Here is a 19,956-nt window from a genome sequence, read left to right as displayed (position 1 = left end):
GTAACCATAAATTCGTTCTCTAAGTCTGTGACTCTGTTTCTGTTTTGTAAATAAGTTCATTTGTATCTTTTTTTTTTTTTTTTTTTTAGATTTCACATATAAGCGACATCATATGCTATTTGTCTTTCTCTGTCTGACTGACTTCACTTAGCATGATAATCTCCAGGTCCATCCATGTTGCTGCAAATGGCATTATTTCATTCTTTCTAATGGCTGAGTAATACTCCATTGTATATATGTACCACATCTTTATCCATTCATCTGTTGATGGACATTTAGGTGGCTTCCATGTCTTGGCTATTGTAAATAGCACTGCAGTGAACATTGCAGTGCATGTATCCTTTCAAACTCGTTTTTCTCCAGATATATTTCCAGGAGTGGGATTGCTGGATTATATGGTTTTTAGTTTCTTATGGAACCTCCATACTGTTCTCCATAGTGGTTGTACCAATTTACTTCCCCACCAGCAGTGTAGGAGAGTTCCCTTTTCTCCACACCCTCTCCAGCACTTATTGTTTGTAGACTTTGATGATGGCCTGGTGTGCGGTGATATTTCAATGTAGTTTTGATTTGCATTTCTCTAATAATTAGCGATATTGAGCATCTTTTCATGTGTCTCTTGGCCATCTGTATGTCTCCTTTGGAGAAATGTCTGTTTAGGTCTTCTGTCCATTTTTTGATTGGGTTGTTCTTTTTTTCTTTTTGTTTTTCTGACACTGAGCCGCATGAGCTGCTTGTAAATTTTGGAGATTAATCCCTTGTCGGTCACACTGTTTGCAAATATTTTCTCACATTCTCTGGGTTGTGCTTTCGTTTTGTGTATGGTTTCCTTTGCTGTGCAAAGCTTTTGAGTTTAATTAGGTCCCATTCATTTATATTTTTTATTTCCATTACTCTAGGAGATGGATTGAAAAAGATATTGCTGTGATTTATGTCAGAGTGTTCTGCCTGTGTTTTCCTATAAGAGTTCTATATTGATAGTATCTGGTCCATTTAGGTCTTTATTTTGAGTTTATTTTTGTTTATGGTGTTAGAGAATGTTCTAATTTCATTTTTTTTACATGTAACTGTCCGGTTTTCCCAGCACCATTTATTGAAGAGACTGTCTTTCCTCCATTGTATAGTATTGCCTCCTTTGTTGTAGATTAATTAACCATAGGTGCATGGGTTTATTTCTGGGCTTTCTATCGTGTTCCATTGAGCTATATGTCTGTTTTTGTGCGAGTACCATACTGTTATGATGACTGTAGCTTTGTATCAATAGTATAGTCTGAAGTCAGGGAGCCTGATTCCTCCAGCTCCATTTTTCTTTCTCAAGATTGCTTTGGCTATCCAGGGTCTTTTGTGTCTCCATACAGATTTTAAGATTTTTTTTGTTCTAGTTCTGTGAAAAATGCCATTGTCAGTTTAGTAGGGATTGCATTGAATCTGTAGATTGCCTTGGCTAGTACAGTCATTTTGACAATATTGGTTCTTCCAATCCCAGAACATGGTATATCTTTCCATGTGTTTGTGTCATCTTTGGTTTCCTTCATCAGCATCTTATGGTTTTCCGAGTTACAGGTCTTTTGCCTCCTTAGGAAGATTTATTCCTAGGTGTATTATTCTTTTTGATACAATGGTAAATGGAGATTGTTTCCTTAATTTCTCTTTCTGATCTTGTTAGCGTACAGAAATGCAACAGATTTCTGTGTACTAATTTTGTATCCTGCAACTTTACGAAATTCATTGATGAGCTTTAGTAGTTTTCTAGTAACATCTTTAGGATTTCTATGTACAGTATCATGTCATCTGCAAACAGTGACAGTTTTCTTTTCCAATTTGGATTCCTTTTATTTCTTCTGATTGCTGTGGCTAGGACTTCCAAAACTATATTGAGTATAAGTGGCGAGAGTGGACATCCTTGTCTTGTTCCTGATCTTAGAGGAAATGCTTTCAGCTTTTCATTGTTGAGTATGATGTTAGCTGTAGATATGTCATATATGGCCTTTATTATGTTGAGGTATGTTCCTTCTCTGCCCACTTTCTGGAGAGTTTTTTTTCATAAATGGCTGTTGAGTTTTGTCAGAAGCTTTCCCTGCATCTATTGAGATGATCATAGGATTTTTATTCTTCAATTTGTTGATGTGTATCACACTGACTGAATTGCAGTTATTGAAAAATCCTTGCATCCCTGAGATAAAATTCCTCTTGATTGTGTTGTATGATCCTTTTAATGTATTGTTGGATTCAGATTGCTAGTATTTTGTTGAGTTTTGCGTCTGTGTTCATCGGTGATATTGGCCTCTAATTTTCTTTTTTTTGTGGTATCTTTGTCTGGTTTTGGTAACAGGGTGATCGTGGCCTCATAGAATGAGTTTGGGAGTGTTCTTCTGCAATTTTTTTGGAATAGTTTCAGAAGGATAGGTGTTAACTCTTCTCTAAATGTTTGATAGAATTCACCTGTGAAGCCATCTGGTCCTTGACTTTTGTTTGTTGGGAGTTTTTAAATCACAGTTTCAATTTCAGTACTTGTGATTGGTCTGTTCATGTTTTCTATTTCTTCCTGGTTCCGTATTGGGAGATTTTACCTTTCTAAGAATTTGTCCATTTCTTCCAGGTTGTCCATTTTATTGGCATCTAGTTTGTAGCAGTCTCTTATAAGATCCGTTGTATTTCTGTGGTGTCTGTTGTAAGTTCTCCTTTTTCATTTCTAATTTTACTTATTTGGGCCCCCTTCCTGTTTTTCTTGATGAGTCTGGCTAAAGGTTTTATCAATTTTGTTTATCTTTTCAACGAACCAGATTTTAGTTTCATTGATCTTCTCTATTGTTTTCTTTGTTTCTATTTCATTTATTTCTGCTCTGATCTTTATGATTTCTTTCCTTCTACTGAATTTTGGTTTTGTTCTTCTTTCTCTAGTTGCTTTAGGTGTAAGGTTAGGTGTTTATTTCTGATTTTTCTTGTTTCCTAAGGTAAGATTGTATCACTATAAACTTCCCTCTTAGAACTGTTTTGCTGCATCCCATAGATTTTGGATCATAATGCTTTCATTTTCATTTGTCTCTAGGTATTTTTTTATTTCCTCTTTGATTTCTTCAGTGATCCATTGGTTGTTTAGTAGCATATTGTTTAGCCTCCACGTGTTTGTGTTTTTTACAGTTTTTTTCTTGTAGTTGATTTCTAATCTCAGCATTGTGGTTGGAAAAGATGCTTGATATGGTTTCAGTTTTCTTAAATTTACCAAGGCTTGCATTGTGATCCAACATGCAATCAATCCTGGAGAATGTTCTGTGTGCACTTGAGAAGAATGTATACTCTGTTGATTTTGAATGGAATGCTCTATAAATATCAAGTCTATTTGGTTTAATGTGTTATTTAAGGCCTGTGTTTCCTTATTTATTTTCTATCTGGATAATCCATCCATTGATGAAAGTGGGGTGTTAAAGTCCCCTACTATTATCATGTTACTGTTGATTTCTCTTTTTATGTCTGTATTTTTTGACCTTATATATTAAGGTGCTCCTATGTTGGGTGCATATATATTTACAGTTGTTATATCTTTTTCTTGGATTGATCCCTTGACCATTATGTGGTGTCCTTTGTCTCTTACAGCAGTCTTTACTTTAAGTCTATTTTGTCTGATATGAGTATTGCGACTTCAGCTTTCTTTTGATTTCCATTTGCGTGGAAAACCTTTTTCCATCCACTCACTTTCATTCAGTATGTGTCCATAGATCTGAAGTGGGTCTCTTGTAGACAGCATATATATGGGTCTTGTTTTTGTATCCATTCAGCCAGTCTGTGTCTTTTGGTTGGAGCACTTAATCCATTTATGTGTAAGGTAATTATTGATATGTATGTTCTATTGCCCTTTTGTTAATTGTTTGGGATTTCCTTTTGTAGGTCTGTTTTCTTCCCTTCCTCTTTTGTTCTCTTCTCTTGTGATTTGATGCCTAACTTTAGTGTTGTCTTTGGATTCCTTTTTCTTTTTTGTGTATGTATTTTTGTAGATTTTCAGTTTGTGGTTACTGTGAGGTTTTGATACAGCAGTCTATATATAAACAAGATTATTTTAAGTTGCTGTTTTTTTAATTTCAAATGCAATTCCAATATCCTGCATTTTTGCTCTCCTCTTCTCACAATTGCTGGTTTTGATATGATATTTGCATGCAGATGATTTCCTACCTTTACTGTATGTTTGCCTAATGGTGAGCTTTTCCATTTGTATTCTTCTTGTTTCTAGTTGTGGCCTTTTCTTTTCTGCCTGGAGAAGTTCTTTAGCATTTGTTGCAAAGCTGGTTTGGTGGTCCTGAATTTTCTTAGCTTTTGCTTGTCTGTAAAGCTTTGATTTCTCCATTGAATCTGAATGAGAGCCTTACTGGGTAAAGTATTCTTGGTTGTAGGTTCTTCCCTTTGATCATTTTATTAATTTATTTATCTTAATACATCTTTATTGGAGTATAATCGCTTTACAATACCGTGTTAGTTTCTGTTGCACAACAAAGCGAATCAGCCATATGCATACACATGTCCCCATATCCCCTCCCTCTTGAGCCTGCCTCCCACCCTCCCTATGCCAGCCCTCTAAGTCATTGCAGAGCACCGAGCCGATCTCCCTGTGCTATGCGGCTGCTTCCCACCAGCCGACTGTTTTACATTCAGTCGTGTGTATACGTCGATGCTACTCTCACTTCGCCCCAGCTTCGCCCTCTCACCCCATGTCATAAGGTCCATTCTCTATGTCTACCTCTTTATTCCTGCCCTGGAACTAGGTTCATCAGTAACTTTTTTTTTAAGATTCCATATATATTCGTTAGCATATGGTATTTGTTTTTCTCTTTCCGACGTCACTCTGTGTGACGGACTCTGGGTCCATCCACCTGACTACAAATAACTCAATTTTGTTTCTTTTTATGTCTGAGTAATATTCCATTGTGTATATGTGCCACATCTTCTTTCTCCATTCATCTGTTGATGGACATTTAGGTTGGTTCCATGTCCTGGCTACTGTAAATAGTGCTGCAGTGAACATTGTGGTGCATGTCTCTTTTTGAATTATGGTCTTCTCAGGGTGTATGCCCAGTAGTGGAATTGCTGGATCATATGGTAGTTCTGTTTTTAGTTTTTTAAGGAACCTCCATACTGTTTTCCATAGTGGTTGTATCAATTTACATTCCCACCAACAGTGTAGGAGGGTTCCCTTTTCACCACACCCTTTCCAGCATTTGTTGTTTCTAGCTTTTTTGATAATGGCCCTTCTGACCAGCATGAGGTGATGCCTCATTGTAGTTCTGATTTGCATTTCTCTAATAATTAGTAATGTTGAGCATCTTTTCATGTGCTCCTTGGACATCTGTGTGTCTTCCTTGGTGAAATGTCTGTTTAGATCTAACACCCATTTTTTAACTCAATTTTTTGTGTTTTTGAGTTCCATGAGCTGTTTGTATATTTTGGAGATTAATCCTTTGTCTGTTAATTTGCAAATATTTTCTCCCATTCTGAGGCTTGTCTTTTTGTCTTGTTTATGGTTTCCTTGATGTTAAAAAGCTTTTAAGGGGCTTCCCTGGTGGTGCAGTGGTTGGGAGTCTGCCTGCCGATGCAGGGGACATGGGTTTGTGCCCCGGTCCGGGAAAATCCCACATGCCGTGGAGCAGCCGGGCCCGTGAGCCATGGCCACTGAGCCTGCGTGTCCAGAGCCTGTGCTCTGCAACAGGAGAGGCCACAGCAGTGAGAGTCCCATGTACAAAAAAAAAAAAAAAAGCTTTTAAGTTTAATTAAGTCCCATTTTTTATTTTTATTTCCGTTACTCTAGGAGGTGGGTCAAAAAAGATTTTGCTGTGGTTTATGTCAAAGAGTGTTTTTCCTATGTTTTCCTCTAAAAGTTTTATAGTGTCTGGTCTTACATTTAAGTCTTTAATCCATTTGGAGTTTATTTTTGTGTATGGTGTTAGGTAGTGTTCTAATTCCATTCTTTTACATGTAGCTGTCCAGTTTTCCCAGCACCACTTATTGAAGAGGTTGTCTTTTCTCCATTGTCCGTTCTTGCCTCCTTTGTTGTAATTTAGGTGCCCATATGTGTGTGAGTTTATCTCTGGGCATTCTGTCCTGTACCATTGATCTATATTTCTGTTTTTGTGCCATTACCATACTGTCTTGATTACTGTAGCTTTGTGGTATAGTTTGGAGTCGGGGAGCATAATTCCTCCATCTCCGTTTTTCTTTCTCAACATTGCTTGGTCTTTTGTGTTTCCATACGAATTGTAAGATTTTTTTTGTTCTGTGAAGAATGCCATTGATAGTTTGATAGGGATTGCATTGAATCTGTAGATTGCTTTGGGCAGTATAGTCATTTTCACAATATTGATTCTTCCAATCCAAGAACATGATATATTTCTCCATCTGTTTATGTCATCTTTGGTTTGTTTCATCAGTGTTTTATAGTTTTCTGAGTACAAGTCTTTCGCCTCCTTAGGTAGGTTTATTCTTAGGTATTTTATTCTTTTTGTTGCAATGGTGAATGGGATTGTTTCCTTAATTTCTCTTTCTGGCTTTTCACTTTTGGTGTATAGGAATGCCAGAGATTTCTGTGCATTAATTTTGTATCCTGCAACCTTACCAAATTCACTGATTAGTTCTAGTAGTTTTCTGGTGGCATCTTTAGGATTTTCTACGTATAGTATCACGTCATTGGCAAATAGTGACAGTTTACTTCTTTTCCAACTTGTATTCCTTTTATTTCTTTTTCTTTTCTGATTGCTGTGGCTAGGACTTCCAAAACTATGTTGAATAAGAGTGGTGAGAGTGGGCATCCTTGTCTTGTTCCTGATCCTAGTGGAAATGCTTTCAGTTTTTCACCATTGAGTATAATGCTTGCTGTGGGTTTGTCATATATGACTTTTATTATGTAGGTTCCCTCTATGCCCATTTTCTGGAGAGTTTTTATCGTAAATGGGTGTTGAAGTTTGTCAAAAACTTTTTCTGCATCTACTGAGATGATCATATGGTTTTTATTCCTTAATTTGTTAATGTGATGTGTCACATTGACTGATTTGCATATATTGAAGAATCCTTGCATCCCTGGGATAAATCCTACTTGATCATGTTGTATGATCCTTTTAATGTGCTATTGGATTCTGTTTGCTGTCTTCCTTTGTGACTTGAGGATTTTCCCTAATAGTAGCTTAGATTTTTCTCTTAATGTTTTGTGTATCTAAGTTTCTGCTTCGTGGTTACCATAAGGCTTATATAAAACATATTTATAACAGCATATTTTAAGGTGATAAGTTGAAACACATATTAAAGTTCTACATTTTTACTTTCCCTTCATTTTATGTTTTTGATGCCACATTTTACATTTTTTTCCCTTGTGTATACATTAACAAATTATTGTAGTTATAGTTATTTTTACTATTTTTGTTTGTCAGTCTTCATACTAGATTTGGTATTTGACTTATCATCATTATAACATTAGAGTATTCTGAATTTAAATAATTATTTATCTTTACCAATGAGATTTATACTTTTCTATATGTTTTCTTGTTACTAATTAGCACCCTTTTATTGCAGCTTGAGAAAGTCCCTTTAACAGAGTGGCCTAGTGTTTAGGATTCCAGACTTTCACTGCCGTGGCCTGGGTTCAATCCCTGCTTGGGGAACTGAGAACCGACAAGCTGCATGGTGCAGTGCAGCCAAAAAAAAAAAAAAAAAAGTCCCTTTAAAATTTTTTGTAAGGCTATACTAATGTTGATGAACTCATTCATTCAGCTTTTGCTTGTCTGGAAAGCTCTTTATCTCTCCTTCAATTCTGAAGGACAGCTTTGCTGGGTAGAATATTTTTGGTTGCAGTTTTTCGTTCAGCAGTTTGAATATATTTTGCTGTTCTCTTCTGGCCTGCAAAGTTTCTGATGAAAAATCTACTGATAGTCTTATAGGGGTTTCCTTGTATGTAACAAGTTGCTTTTCTTTTACTGCTTTTAAGAGTCTCTCAAATTAAATTTGACAGTTTAATTATAATATGTCTCAGTGTGGGTCTCTTTGGATTTATCTTATTTTAAAGTTTCTGGGCTTCTTGGATCTGAATGTCTTGTTTCTTTCCCCAGATTAGGGGAGTTTTCAGCCATTATTTCTTTGTATAAGCTTTCTGCCACTTTCTCCCTTCTCCTTCTGGGATCCCTATAATGTGAATATTGGTCCACTTGATGGAGTCCTTTAAGTCATCTTCACTTTTTCTCATTGTTTTTTGTTTTTGCTCTTCTGTTTGGATGAATTCCATTGCCCTAAGTTGGCTGATGCTTTCTCTCACTTCACCTAGTCTGCTGTTGAACTCCATTATTGTATTCTTTTTTTTTTTAATTAATTAATTTATTTTTGGCTGCGTTGGGTCTTTGTTGCTGTGCACAGGTTTTCTCTAGTTGTGGTGAGCAAGGGCTACACTTCATTGCACTGCGTGGGCTTCTCACTGCGGTGGCTTCTCCCACTGCAGAGCACAGGCTCCAGGCATGCGGGCTCCAGAGCGCAGGCTCAGCAGCTGTGGTGCACAGGCCTAGCTGTTCCATGGCATGTGGGATCCTCCAGGACCAGGTCTCAAACCCATGTCCCCTGCATTGGCAGGCGGACTCTCAACCTCCATTATTGTATTCTTTAGCTCTGTGATTTGTTTGGTACTTAAAATTTTCTTTTATTATTTTTTAAAAATATTTTTTTATGTTTGGTACTTTCTTATATTTTCTCTTTGTTAAAATTCTCACTTTGTTGAAATTCTCATTGTTCTCCTGACCTCAGTGAGCATCCTTATGACCATTATTTTGAACTCTTTATCAAGTAAATCCTTTATCCATTTCATCAAAATCTGTTTCTTGAGTTTTATCTTGTTCTTTTGTTTGGAACGTATTCTTCTGTTTCTTCATTTTCCTGACTGTGTTGGTTTCTGTGCATTAGGTAAAACAGCCACTCTCCCAGTCTCGAAGGAGTAGTCTTGCATAGGAGATGACTCTTTTCAGCCCATCCCTAGCTCTTGGTTGGCTCTCAAATCTTTGTGTTTGTCCACACCATTTTCTTCATTCTTAATGGCTCCTAGTAGATTAAGGTGTGCCACAACCCTTTTTGATGTGGGTTTTTTCTCATGTGTCACTTAGCTAGTGTCTGGATTCCTTTCAGAGGGAATTATTCCATATTTAGTGTAGGTTTCAGTGTCTGTGGGAGGAGGTGAGTTCCGGAGCCTCTATTTTGCCATCTTGAACTGGACCATCTCCTCCCTGTCTTTATACTTTAACAGCATTGTGTTACTTGTCTAAATATACTATTATGTTTTTTTAATATACAGGTATATATTATTCTGCAACTTTTTTTTCTGTTAACATTGTTTTAAAAATCTATGTTGATACATCCAGTTCTTCATTTTAACTACTGCATGACTGAGTTCATACAGTGTACCCCATTTGTATGAGTATGTATTTTTATTTATGTATATATATGTCCCCCCCCATTGCAGGGACATATAGATTGTTTCCAGATTTCATAACTGCAAACAGTTCTGCAATGAACAACCTGTAAATATGTGCAGAAGTTTCTCTAGGATCTATATCTACTAGAATTGCTAGACCGAGGAGTTTACACTTTTTCCCATTGCCAAATTCCCCTCCAAAGTGATTGCACCAGTTTGTACTCATGTCAGCAATGCGTGACAGTTTCTGGTTTGCCACATCATTGGAGATGTTTCCTACTGCTTGTTCAAATAATTATCCTGTCTTCCACCAACTAAAATTGTGCATGTTTTCCATTCACTTTTATCGACTTTGGTCATCCCTTGTTTCTCTAGAAGCATTCCATTTCTCATCCAAAATTTCCTTTTCAGTTTTGTTTTGTTTACTCCGAGTACTTTTTTGTTCTCTTGATTATTTCATCTGTCTTCCCTTAAATTTGACTCAGGTAATCTCTAGGAACCCTCATCCAGTAACCTACATGTTTTCCCTGACATGTACATTGTATCCCATCTTAAAAACACATTATAAGTTAAAAAGTTATTTTTATTGGCTCTTCAGTTTCTAAAGAAGAATACATTGCGGACATAGTAAAAGTGTTATTAAAACATCATTTAAAATAGATTATGCAAGTCAGTTTTACTTAACATCTTTAAGTTTTAAATTAATTTGAAATATTTGAATTAAAAGAGTGAAGAGAAAAATAAAAGCTCAGGGACATTTTAATTTTCTGGGAAAATTTATTTAGAGGGGTATCAAACAAATTTCCTTGACCTTAGAGCTATACTGAATTATTTGCTTTTCCAAAAACGCATGGAGTTCCTCTGCTCACAATTAGCAGATTCCTGAGCATATTTATAAACGATGGAACATAAAAAGGTTTGTGGAGGGAAGTAATTCGTTAGATCTCTTAGGCAGTATGGAATTAGGAGGGCTAGATTGCTAAGTAGGGAAGAAACAGGACTGCTTAAAAATGCTAAACTACAGTAACCTTTGCGTATAAGCGTTCTGCTTTATAAGGATGTGTATATGTACTTACAGCCCCCTCCTCAGGACCTAGATAGGTAAAAGGATAGCAGACATACAGCTCAGATGGCTTTTTCTCCTCCACCACCACGAGTACTAAGTATAGGGCTTTGTGTGCAGCATGCATTCCACATGTTGTTCCATTTTCAACCCAAAATTGAATATAGAACCTTAATACTTCTTTGAGACATCTTGAGTACACATTATGTGCATTAGTCTGTTTGCTTGGTGTGATTAAACATATAAACAAACAGAAATTAGTTATAGGAGAGAGTACATTTAGCACATCCATCGTCTCTTTGGATTTGGTAACAGTCAACTATTTGGTGCCCACTTAACATTTCTGACTGTCAGAAACTGATGGTACATGTCTCTCTTGTGTTGTAGGACTTGCCATGCATAGAAAGCCACCCTCCAGATCTCATTCACTTTCTCCATCTCCAATTAACAAAAACAAACAGTTCCACATGGAGAGAAGAAGGCAGCGAAAGCCAAAAGAAACAGCTATCCGCCGACTGCAAGCAAAGGTACATCCCATGTCTTGACTGCCATTAGGCAGCAGGCATTACCATTTACCCTTAGCCAAATGCTACAGTGAACATGCTGTTGACTAAAGGCTTAAAATGCATTTAATATTCTTGAGCTGAGTGGATGACAAAATTATGTGACATAGCTTTTACGTCCCCCATTAGGGAACATAAAACTTGTACTCATGAAACTCTAAAAACTAACCTTATTAGATATAGCTTAGTCAGTACCCTAGTGGGTTAAGAAAGTATATCCGTGTAGACAGGCATTTTCAGAGAGAGCTTTAGAAATGAAGAGAATTTGAGGTGGATTAAATGTGACTGGCTATTTGAATTACAGATAGGATGAAAATGCCCAAACAGGGTTCAACAGGAGAATGTATGATTACTAAGGAAGACTTTCTACTGTGGAATAGGGATTTTGAAATGTAGCATAAATTTAGAACACTTAAGTTGTTTGCTACAGTATGTTTTATAATGGTGAAAACAAACTGATTTAGATGTCTTAAAATAACATGTAACTTCAACTCAAGTGTGTATCAAAATAATTACAGAAACTGTGAGAAAAAAATATATTATGTAAAGTTGTGTTTTATGTCCCAATTACATATCTGTTAAATAATGTGTATTTAATGATATATATAGCCTGAAAGGAACTTTAAAAAAGTGAATGGAATGGCAGATCTTAGATTTTTTTCCTTCATTTTCATTTGTATGTTTTTAATAACTATAATATCATATGGCCTTTTCCCCTGTAGGCAATAACTGAAGCATTTGAAAAGGAACTAAGAAGAAATAAAGTTCAAGAGAATATTGGACCTCTAGGAATAAATGACAAGGAGGAAACAGTGGGTAAAAGTCTCTACTGTAATAAATGCCATTTGATCAGATCAGTGGAAAGTACAGAGATGATCTTTTTAAAAGGAAAAAAAATCAACAGGGCCTTAATCATTATTAGCCCCTTAGAAAAAAGCAGAATTTCATTTCATGATGTGGGATTTTCTTTTATTCATAGGTAGGCAAGTTGCTAAAATGTGGCAAGACATGGTACCCAAAACTAGTATTTTTCCCTCCTGCCTAAAACTTCCATCAGTTTTTAAGGGCTTCTATTGCTTATCAGTTCACCAAGGCTTTAAAAGATAGTCTAGTTAAAGAGGGAGAGTAAAAGAAGACAGGAAATCCCAGTTGCTCCGTGCCTGGTTGGAAGACACCCAAAGCATAACTTTTCGTTGCCTTTCAAAAGAATAGTTACAGAAGCTAAATGAAAGCATGGAGAAAAAGCTTATGCTAAAATGTTCATAAAACAGAATATAGCATACAGTGTGGTTATAACTAAACATCGTTTAAGAACTTTTTTAATGTACGTGGAAAAGGTTGTCAAAAGAAGCAAGTACATCAGAATATCATTAGTAGTTGTATTTAGGGTGTGGGGCTATGGCAACTATGAAACTTGAAAAAGATTCAGTGCTTTTTCAAATTCCAAAGGATGCCAGAAACTAAAGAGGCATTTAACTTAGAGTAGGTAAATAACCAGACTGTAGAAAAAATTTTTTAATTAATTTATTTATTTTTGGTTGTGTTGGGTCTTCACTGTGGTGTGGGACTTCTCTTGTTGTGAAGCACGGGCTATAGGTGTATGGGCTTCAGTAGTTGTGGCACACGGACTCAGTAGTTGTGGCTCGCAGCTCTAGAGCACAGGCTCAGTAGTTGTGGCACACAGGCTTAGTTGCTCTGCGGCATGTGGGATCTTCCTGGACCGGGGCTCGAACCCGTGTCCCCTGCATTGGCAGGCAGATTCTTAACCACTGTGCCACCAGGAAAGTCCCCATACTGTAGAAATTTGAAGTAAGGTGGTTTGGCTGGGGATTATGTTAGCTATTTTTGTCCCTATGTAATGTTTAAGATGATGTATGAAAGAGTTATTAGACTTCTCATTTCTATTCTGTTTTATATCTGTTCCTAAGGAAAAAATACACAGAGCAACTGTTCATAAAGGAACTCCAAAACATAGTCATCCCTGGAAGATTTACTCTAGAAAAACCACAACTCCAGGTCCAAGAGGTGGCTTGCCAAAGCCAAATAAAGCAGTTCCAAGTAAGAACCACAAAATTGTACTTTATGGAAAACTGGCATCCTTTGAAACTGTGTGCTACATGCCAAGGACACAGTGCTGAGAACCAGCATCTACCAGTCAGCTGGAGAAAGTTCCCTCTTCTCTCACTGCCATATGCTAAATTTCTGTAAAGAGAGAGAAAACTCTTAAATAAGGCATTTCTCTAAAACTCTTAAATATATACCAATATATTGGCACCAAAGGAATGTGATGGCTATGACCAGCTGTTCCAGCTTTAGCTTCACTCTGCTCACTCATGCTGGTTGTCTTTTGTTTCTGGGAAGTTGGTAGAACCAAAGGGATGCTCCAAAGCAAGCAGAGGGCCTGTCCAGCTCCTGTTATATTGACAGTTGGTGCCAGGGTACAGTTTCAAAGACCACTGGCCTTCTAACTACATCCCATCAGACAGAGACTTAGACTCATCAGCCCTCCTGGTAGGCAGTTTGACCACACACACAGCATCCACCCCAGGCGCTGAATCAGCTGAGCAGTTAGGATGGACTTCACAAAACCAGCATGTCATCGATCAGAAATGTTGAGGTTATTTTCATCCTTACTAGTAATTGGCTATCCCAATCAGAGAAGGAATGCAAAAGTAATAACACACTTTTAGAATTGTTCTTTTCAGGCTCAGAACCACATCACTTAGATAAGCTTTGATCTCCCAGGAAGGTGGGATGAGATTTCTTCTTAAAAGCTGTCAGCGAGTTTCTCAGATTAAGAGCATCTTTTTTTTTTTTTTTTTAACCTTGCAGTGAAAGTGAATGAACACAGTCTCCTGCCCCTGATGCTGGAGCAGTTTCCATTTCTCTATGTTTCTGGTCAAACACTAAGCAAAATGTGGAAACAGCAAATTGCACAGGTTGAACAGCTCAAAAAAGATGCATGTAGAGAAAATCGATCAAAGAAGAAACTCCAGGATGAAGTAAGATAACTGTCAATTAAGCATAGGAATATAAACCAGAAAGGGGTAGGCTTCTCCTTGATAATCTAGTGAATAGAATTATTGACCTCGTTTCCTTGTATCCCATTTAAAGATAGAAGAAGCCTTGAGAAGGCACGACCTCCTTACTGTGCTTATCAAGAAAGAATATGAACATAACAAGAGACTGGTAAGTTATATTAATTACTTTTATTTGTACCAGCTGGGCAATATCCCCACTGACTCATACCTCTTACACTTACTTACCTGTGGAAGTATTTAGGTCTTTAACCGAAATTGATGAGAGGGTAAGGTGCTAGGTACTTTATGTACACAGTTTCATTTAGTCTTTATAGTAACATAATAGAAACGTTTTCTATGAAATGGAAAACCTGAAGCTTTGAGATGTTAACTTGCCCTGGGTCCCACCATAATCAGCAAGGACAAGGTTGAGATTTTAATCCAGGTCTGTCTCTACCTCCAAGCCTCTTCGAGGTACCAGGTGGTTATAACTTAGTGTTTTTTGTCCTCTCCCTTCTTTCTCAGGTCCCAAATAGAAGGCTGAGGTTGTCTATGCCTCCATTATAATTTGGACTGAGAGTCGTACATAGTACAACATTATCCTCTGAGTATCATGAAGGGGGAGGACAGAGATCAAAGACAATAAGCCAGAGGAAGAAACTTGAGTATAGAGATAAGCAATGAGAACTATAATTCTAAGCAGTTCCAGAGAAAGAAGGGGAAGCCATCAGGAACTGCATATGGGGCTCTGGTGTGGGGGAAAAGAAAACAAGTGTCTGGACACCTAGTTGAAGGCTTTGTGTACATGACTTCATTTCACCCTCACTACTTTGCTAAGATATCACCTAATTTCCTTAGTTTTGATATAGATACTTCTGTTAACTCAAGCTCTGCTTGAACATCTTTGAGCATTGCCAGTTTTCTACTTCTTTTAAGCAGGCATCTGGGTATGGCTTAGATGACTCCCTGGTGAAATGGGGAGATGAGATTCTCAGTCCATGAGGATTGTTGCTGCTCTCTGCAGCCTTGGGGGCTTATTGGGGCAGCTCTTTTTTTTTTGGCTGCACAGCATATGGGATCTTAGTTCCCTGACCAGGGATTGAACCCACACCCCCTGCAGTGGGAGCGTGGAGTCCTAACCACGGGACTGTGGGACAGCTCTTCTGACTGAGGTGATGAACCTACTAAAGACTAAAGGATTTCTGGGGACAGACAGGCTTTCACACTCTATGCCCAGCCAGCAGGCTACTGGCCCTCCATACCTGGCTTACTGCCTGAAGACATCGTGTTGGGGAGTGGGACACATGAGAACACCAGAGTCTGTCTTCCTCTTGTCCTTACCTCTTTTTCCCCTTCCCTTTCTTAGCAAGACTTCAAGGACCGCATTCATAAGCAGAAGTTGACCCAATCAAAGATAAAAGAAAACCGGCAGCAGAGTGTTCGTGCCCGAAAATATTATGATGATTATAGAGTTCAGTTGCATTCAAAAATGATGAGAATGAGGACCCGGGAAGAAATGGTAAATATTGCTTTTCTGTCCAATCCAGTTAAGAAGGTAAATTTTGTCTGTTACCTTGTAGGACCACCTTCTTTGTGACTCTTGTCGCAGTGTGAATCCAAAATTCAAATGCAAGTCCAAAATGCTGGCTAGAGTTCAGACTTGCCCACACCTCATTTTATTACCCCCGTAGTGCATCCCAGTCTACTGTCTCTACTGCCCTTGTCTTTTTTTTTAATTGTTGTTGGTTTACAATGTTCTGTTAATTACTGCTATACAGCAGTGATTCATATATATATGAATATAATATATATATTATACATATATACATGTATATATATTATATATACACATTATTTTATATATATTCTTTTCCATTATGGTTTATTGTAGGATACCGAATATAGTTCTGTGTGCTTTACAGTAGGACCTTGTTGTTTATCCGTCCGATATATAGAAGTTTGCATCTGCTACCCCCAATGTCCCACTCCATCCTTCCCCCAACCCCCTCCCTCAACCCTCTCTCCCTTGTCAGCCACCAGTCTGTTCTCTGTGTCTGAGTCTGTTTCTGTTTGGTAGATAGGTTCATTTGTGTCGTATTTTAGATTCCACAGATAAGTGGTATCTTATGGTATTTGTCTTTCTGACTTCACCTAGTATAATAATCACTAATTGCATCCATGTTGCTGCAAATGGCATTATTTTGTTCTTTTTTATGGCTGAGTAATAGTCCATTGTATATAAATACCACATCTTTATCCATTCATCTGTTGATGGACATTTACGTTGTTTCCATGTCTTAGCTATTGTGAATAGTGCTGCAGTGAACACAGGGGGTTCATGTATCAGTTCAAATTAGTTTTGTCCGGATATATGCCTGGGAGTGCAACTGCTGGATCATATGGTAATTCTGATTTTAGTTTTTCTGAGGAACCTCCATACTGTTTTCCATAGTGGGTGCACCAACTTACATTCCCACCAGCAGTGTAGGAGGGTTCCCTTTTCACCACACCCTCTCCAGCATTTATTTGTAGACTTTTTAATGATGGCCATTCTGACTGGTGTGAGGTGATACCTCATTGTAGTTTTGATTTGCATTTCTCTAATAATTAGTGAAGTTGAGCATCTTTTCATGTGCCTCTTCATCTGTATTTCTCTACTGTCCTTATCTTAATGCGAGGTCTTAATTCCCTCTGACCTCCCAAGTGTCGGTACTTCTCCAGGACAACTGCTTTAGGGGTTTGGGAGCGCGTTGTAAGAGACAGGAATTTAAGGTGTGATTAGATGACCTTGGATTCCACTCAAAACCAGGAAAATAATGTAGGACAGATAATGCTGTGAGATCTTTCCACAAGGTACTTGCTATCTCATCCTAATCAAGCTTGGGATTCCAAACTACCAATAATGTTCATCTCTAGAGTAAAACATTAAGGTAATTATACTTAACGGGACTAAATACTCTGAAATGGGTCATACTATTATCCTCATTTCTAGAGGATACTACTAAGGCTTTAAGAGGTTAAGTAATTTGACACTAAGGCAGTACTGCCAGCTGATGAATGCATGACTGTACTTTAGTAAGAATTCTTGATCAATCAGTGGAGGACAAGTGAGCATATCCAAATCCTTTGAACAATTTGTGTACCTGTGGCCTAGTTAGATGATAACCACATGGCCCTCAGTTGTGTACATGCAGTGTTTGTTTCTACTCTAGGGTTCTTTTCCTATATACAAGGCTGCTTGAGAGGTCTTTTCTGAAAGTAGTAAAGAATCTTTGGGATACAGGAAAAGATGCTGAATACCATTAGTCATTTAAGAAATACAAATCAGACCCACAATGAGATAAACTCTCACCCACTAAGATGGCTAAAATAAAAAAGTGCTGGCAAGGATGTAGAGAAGTTGGAACACACATGCAGGGCTGGTGGGGTTATAAAACGGTGCAACCACTTTGGAATACAGTCTGGCAGTTCTTCAAAAGGTTAAACATGATTCAGCACTTCTACTCCTAGGTAACTATACACAGATGTTCACAGCAGCACTATTTATAACAACCAAGAAGAGGAAACAGGGCTTCCCTGGTGGCACAGTGGTTGAGAGTCCGCCTGCCGATGCAGGGGACACGGGTTCGTGCCCCGGTCCGGGAAGATCCCACATGCCGCAGAGCGATGGGGCCTGTGAGCCATGGCCGCTGAGCCTGCGCGTCCGGAGCCGGTGCTCCACAACGGGAGAGGCCACAACAGTGAGAGGCCTGCGTACCACAAAAAAAAAAAAAAAAAAAAAAGAAGAGGAAACAACGTCTATCAGTTGGTGAATTGATAAAGTATGATATATCCATACAGTAGAGTATTATGTGGCAATGAAAAAAAGAATTTCTTAGTGATTCATGCTATAATATAGATGAACCTTGAAAAAGTATGCTAAGTGAAAGAAGCCAGATACAAAAGGCCACATACTATATGATACCATTTATATGATATGTCCAGAATAGGTAAATCTATAGGCCTAGAAAGTGGAGTAGTGATTGCTAGGGGGAGGGAGGGGGAGTGGCTGCTCATGGTTATGGGGTTTCCTTTTGGAGTGAAGAAAATGTTCTGCAGTTAGCAGTGATGGTTGCACAACTTTGAATATAGTAAAATCTACTGATTTATACATCTTACAAGGGTGAATTTTATAGTATGTGAATTATATCTCAAAGCTGTTACTTTACACTGATTGTATTTCACAAAGATGTTTTTACATACCTCTAATTGGGCAGAATTTTATTCCTCCATGAAAATTCACCATAACTATTTTTCTGACTAAATAACTGGCAGATATTTAAGAAACTGTTTGAAGAAGGTTTACAAATTCAAAAGCAAAGATTACGAGACCTAAGAAACTATGCCAAAGAAAAGCGAGATGAACAAAAGAGACAACACCAAAATGAACTGGACTCGATGGAGAACTACTATAAAGACCAGGTGGGTTCACCGCTGCTAGTTTACATTCTGACGTGCTTAATCCTGACCGCCCAGTGTCAGACATCAGCTTAGTCTGCTGAACAAGTAAGCCTCCACAGATTAATGTGGAACTTGTCACTATACAGGTTGGACTGACTGAAATTTAAGGTAAAATAAGCTAGTGCTTGACCACAGTACAGACTATTGCCCTATTTCCATTAAAATAAGGAAGATTTTAAGCCTATGAACATAAGAATTGTTAACATTTAGACTACAGACAAATATAAGGTTTTCTCTCTTCCCTGTAAACAGTTTTCATTGCTGGCAGAAGCCATATCACAGGAACGTCAAGAGCTCAAAGCCAGAGAGAAATCCCAGGCCCAGGTAATAATTAACAAGATAGAAATCATTTATTTACATTTTTAAGAAATGGAAAACAACTGTACGACACTTTTTAAGGGCAATGGAGAGGATACTAATAAGATCGAGCTACGATTCAAAACATGTATTCTGTTATTTTAACTTTACTTGTTCAGGTCTCCGTAAGAGCTGCTGCGAAATTATTACAATTACTGCAGAAGCTTGATGAGCAGGAAGGTGGAGAGGGAATAAAAATACATGAGGGCCTGGATCAATGTTGTGAATAGCAGGATGACATGAATTCTCTTTTAGATGTTGTATAAGGTGAAGAGGGAACTGAGATCTAAGATGGAGAAGGAAATTCAACAGCTGCAGTACATGATAACACAGAACGATGATGATGCTTTCTTCCGGGAATTGGAAGCTGAGCGCTTCAAATCTCGGCTTCATCTGGCTTCCTTTCAGTACAGTAAAAATCCCTTCCTATGAGGCCAACTTCCTAAGTGTGGACTTTACTGGCTCAATTCTAGCTCTGCCCTGGTAAACAATCTAACCCAGAAGAATCATTTCTAAATAACTTATCTATATACTGACTAATACTTTTTATGAAATAACTTTGAAAATAAAAATTTTCTTGAAGTTTATTGCTTTGAATTTATGACCTAAAACTTTAAAAGAGGTGCACGAAAGCAACTGAGCAGCCAGCTTCTGAAGCCTATTGCTGTAGGTGAACAAAAACAGTAAAAAAAAAAAAAAAAAAAAATAGCACTTGAGGACCCCAAAAAAGATCTCTAAATCAGAAAAGAGCTAAAATGTGGGTTTGTCATTAGAGACGGGACTTACTTAGGGTTAAACCTTAAAAGATACGATGGTTAAGTGTGTGTAGCTTTTTCACATGGAGGCTAGATGAGAATTTATGCATTATGGCTTCTGTCAATCAGTTCGGAGGGGCGACAGGTGTAAGGCCCTTGGTGCTCAAAAGAACACTAGTGATTGCAGGTGGGAAGGAGGCATAATGGACTTGAAGTAGGCAAGAGTACACCAACCCTATTTCTAGTATGGGGGCAGATGAGGAAGAAGAAAAAC

The 19,956-nt window shown here is 37.9% G+C and overlaps 1 protein-coding gene across 6 annotated transcripts in view; it reads left to right on the top strand.

The window, feature by feature from the left end:
• CEP95 (centrosomal protein 95) overlaps positions 1 to 19,514 on the top strand; it is a 66,069-nt gene extending 46,555 nt beyond the window's left edge. For all 6 annotated transcript variants that reach the window (XM_081219726.1, XM_081219724.1, XM_081219725.1 and 3 more), the window contains 9 exons: positions 10,875 to 11,014; positions 11,773 to 11,862; positions 12,979 to 13,108; positions 13,883 to 14,052; positions 14,165 to 14,239; positions 15,437 to 15,589; positions 18,385 to 18,531; positions 18,823 to 18,894; positions 19,183 to 19,514. In XM_081219726.1, the coding sequence (XP_081075852.1) occupies positions 10,875 to 11,014; positions 11,773 to 11,862; positions 12,979 to 13,108; positions 13,883 to 14,052; positions 14,165 to 14,239; positions 15,437 to 15,589; positions 18,385 to 18,531; positions 18,823 to 18,894; positions 19,183 to 19,359 (1,154 nt within the window). In that variant the 3' untranslated portion in view covers positions 19,360 to 19,514. The remainder of the gene's footprint in view (positions 1 to 10,874; positions 11,015 to 11,772; positions 11,863 to 12,978; positions 13,109 to 13,882; positions 14,053 to 14,164; positions 14,240 to 15,436; positions 15,590 to 18,384; positions 18,532 to 18,822; positions 18,895 to 19,182) is intronic.
• The last annotated feature ends 442 nt before the right edge of the window (positions 19,515 to 19,956 follow it).

Source organism: Mesoplodon bidens (assembly GCF_964165515.1).
Source record: "Mesoplodon bidens genome assembly, chromosome: 19".
Lineage (NCBI taxonomy): Eukaryota > Metazoa > Chordata > Mammalia > Artiodactyla > Ziphiidae > Mesoplodon > Mesoplodon bidens.
The sequence above is the reverse complement of the archived record's forward strand: the minus strand, read 5'-3'. Positions and strand labels throughout refer to the sequence as shown.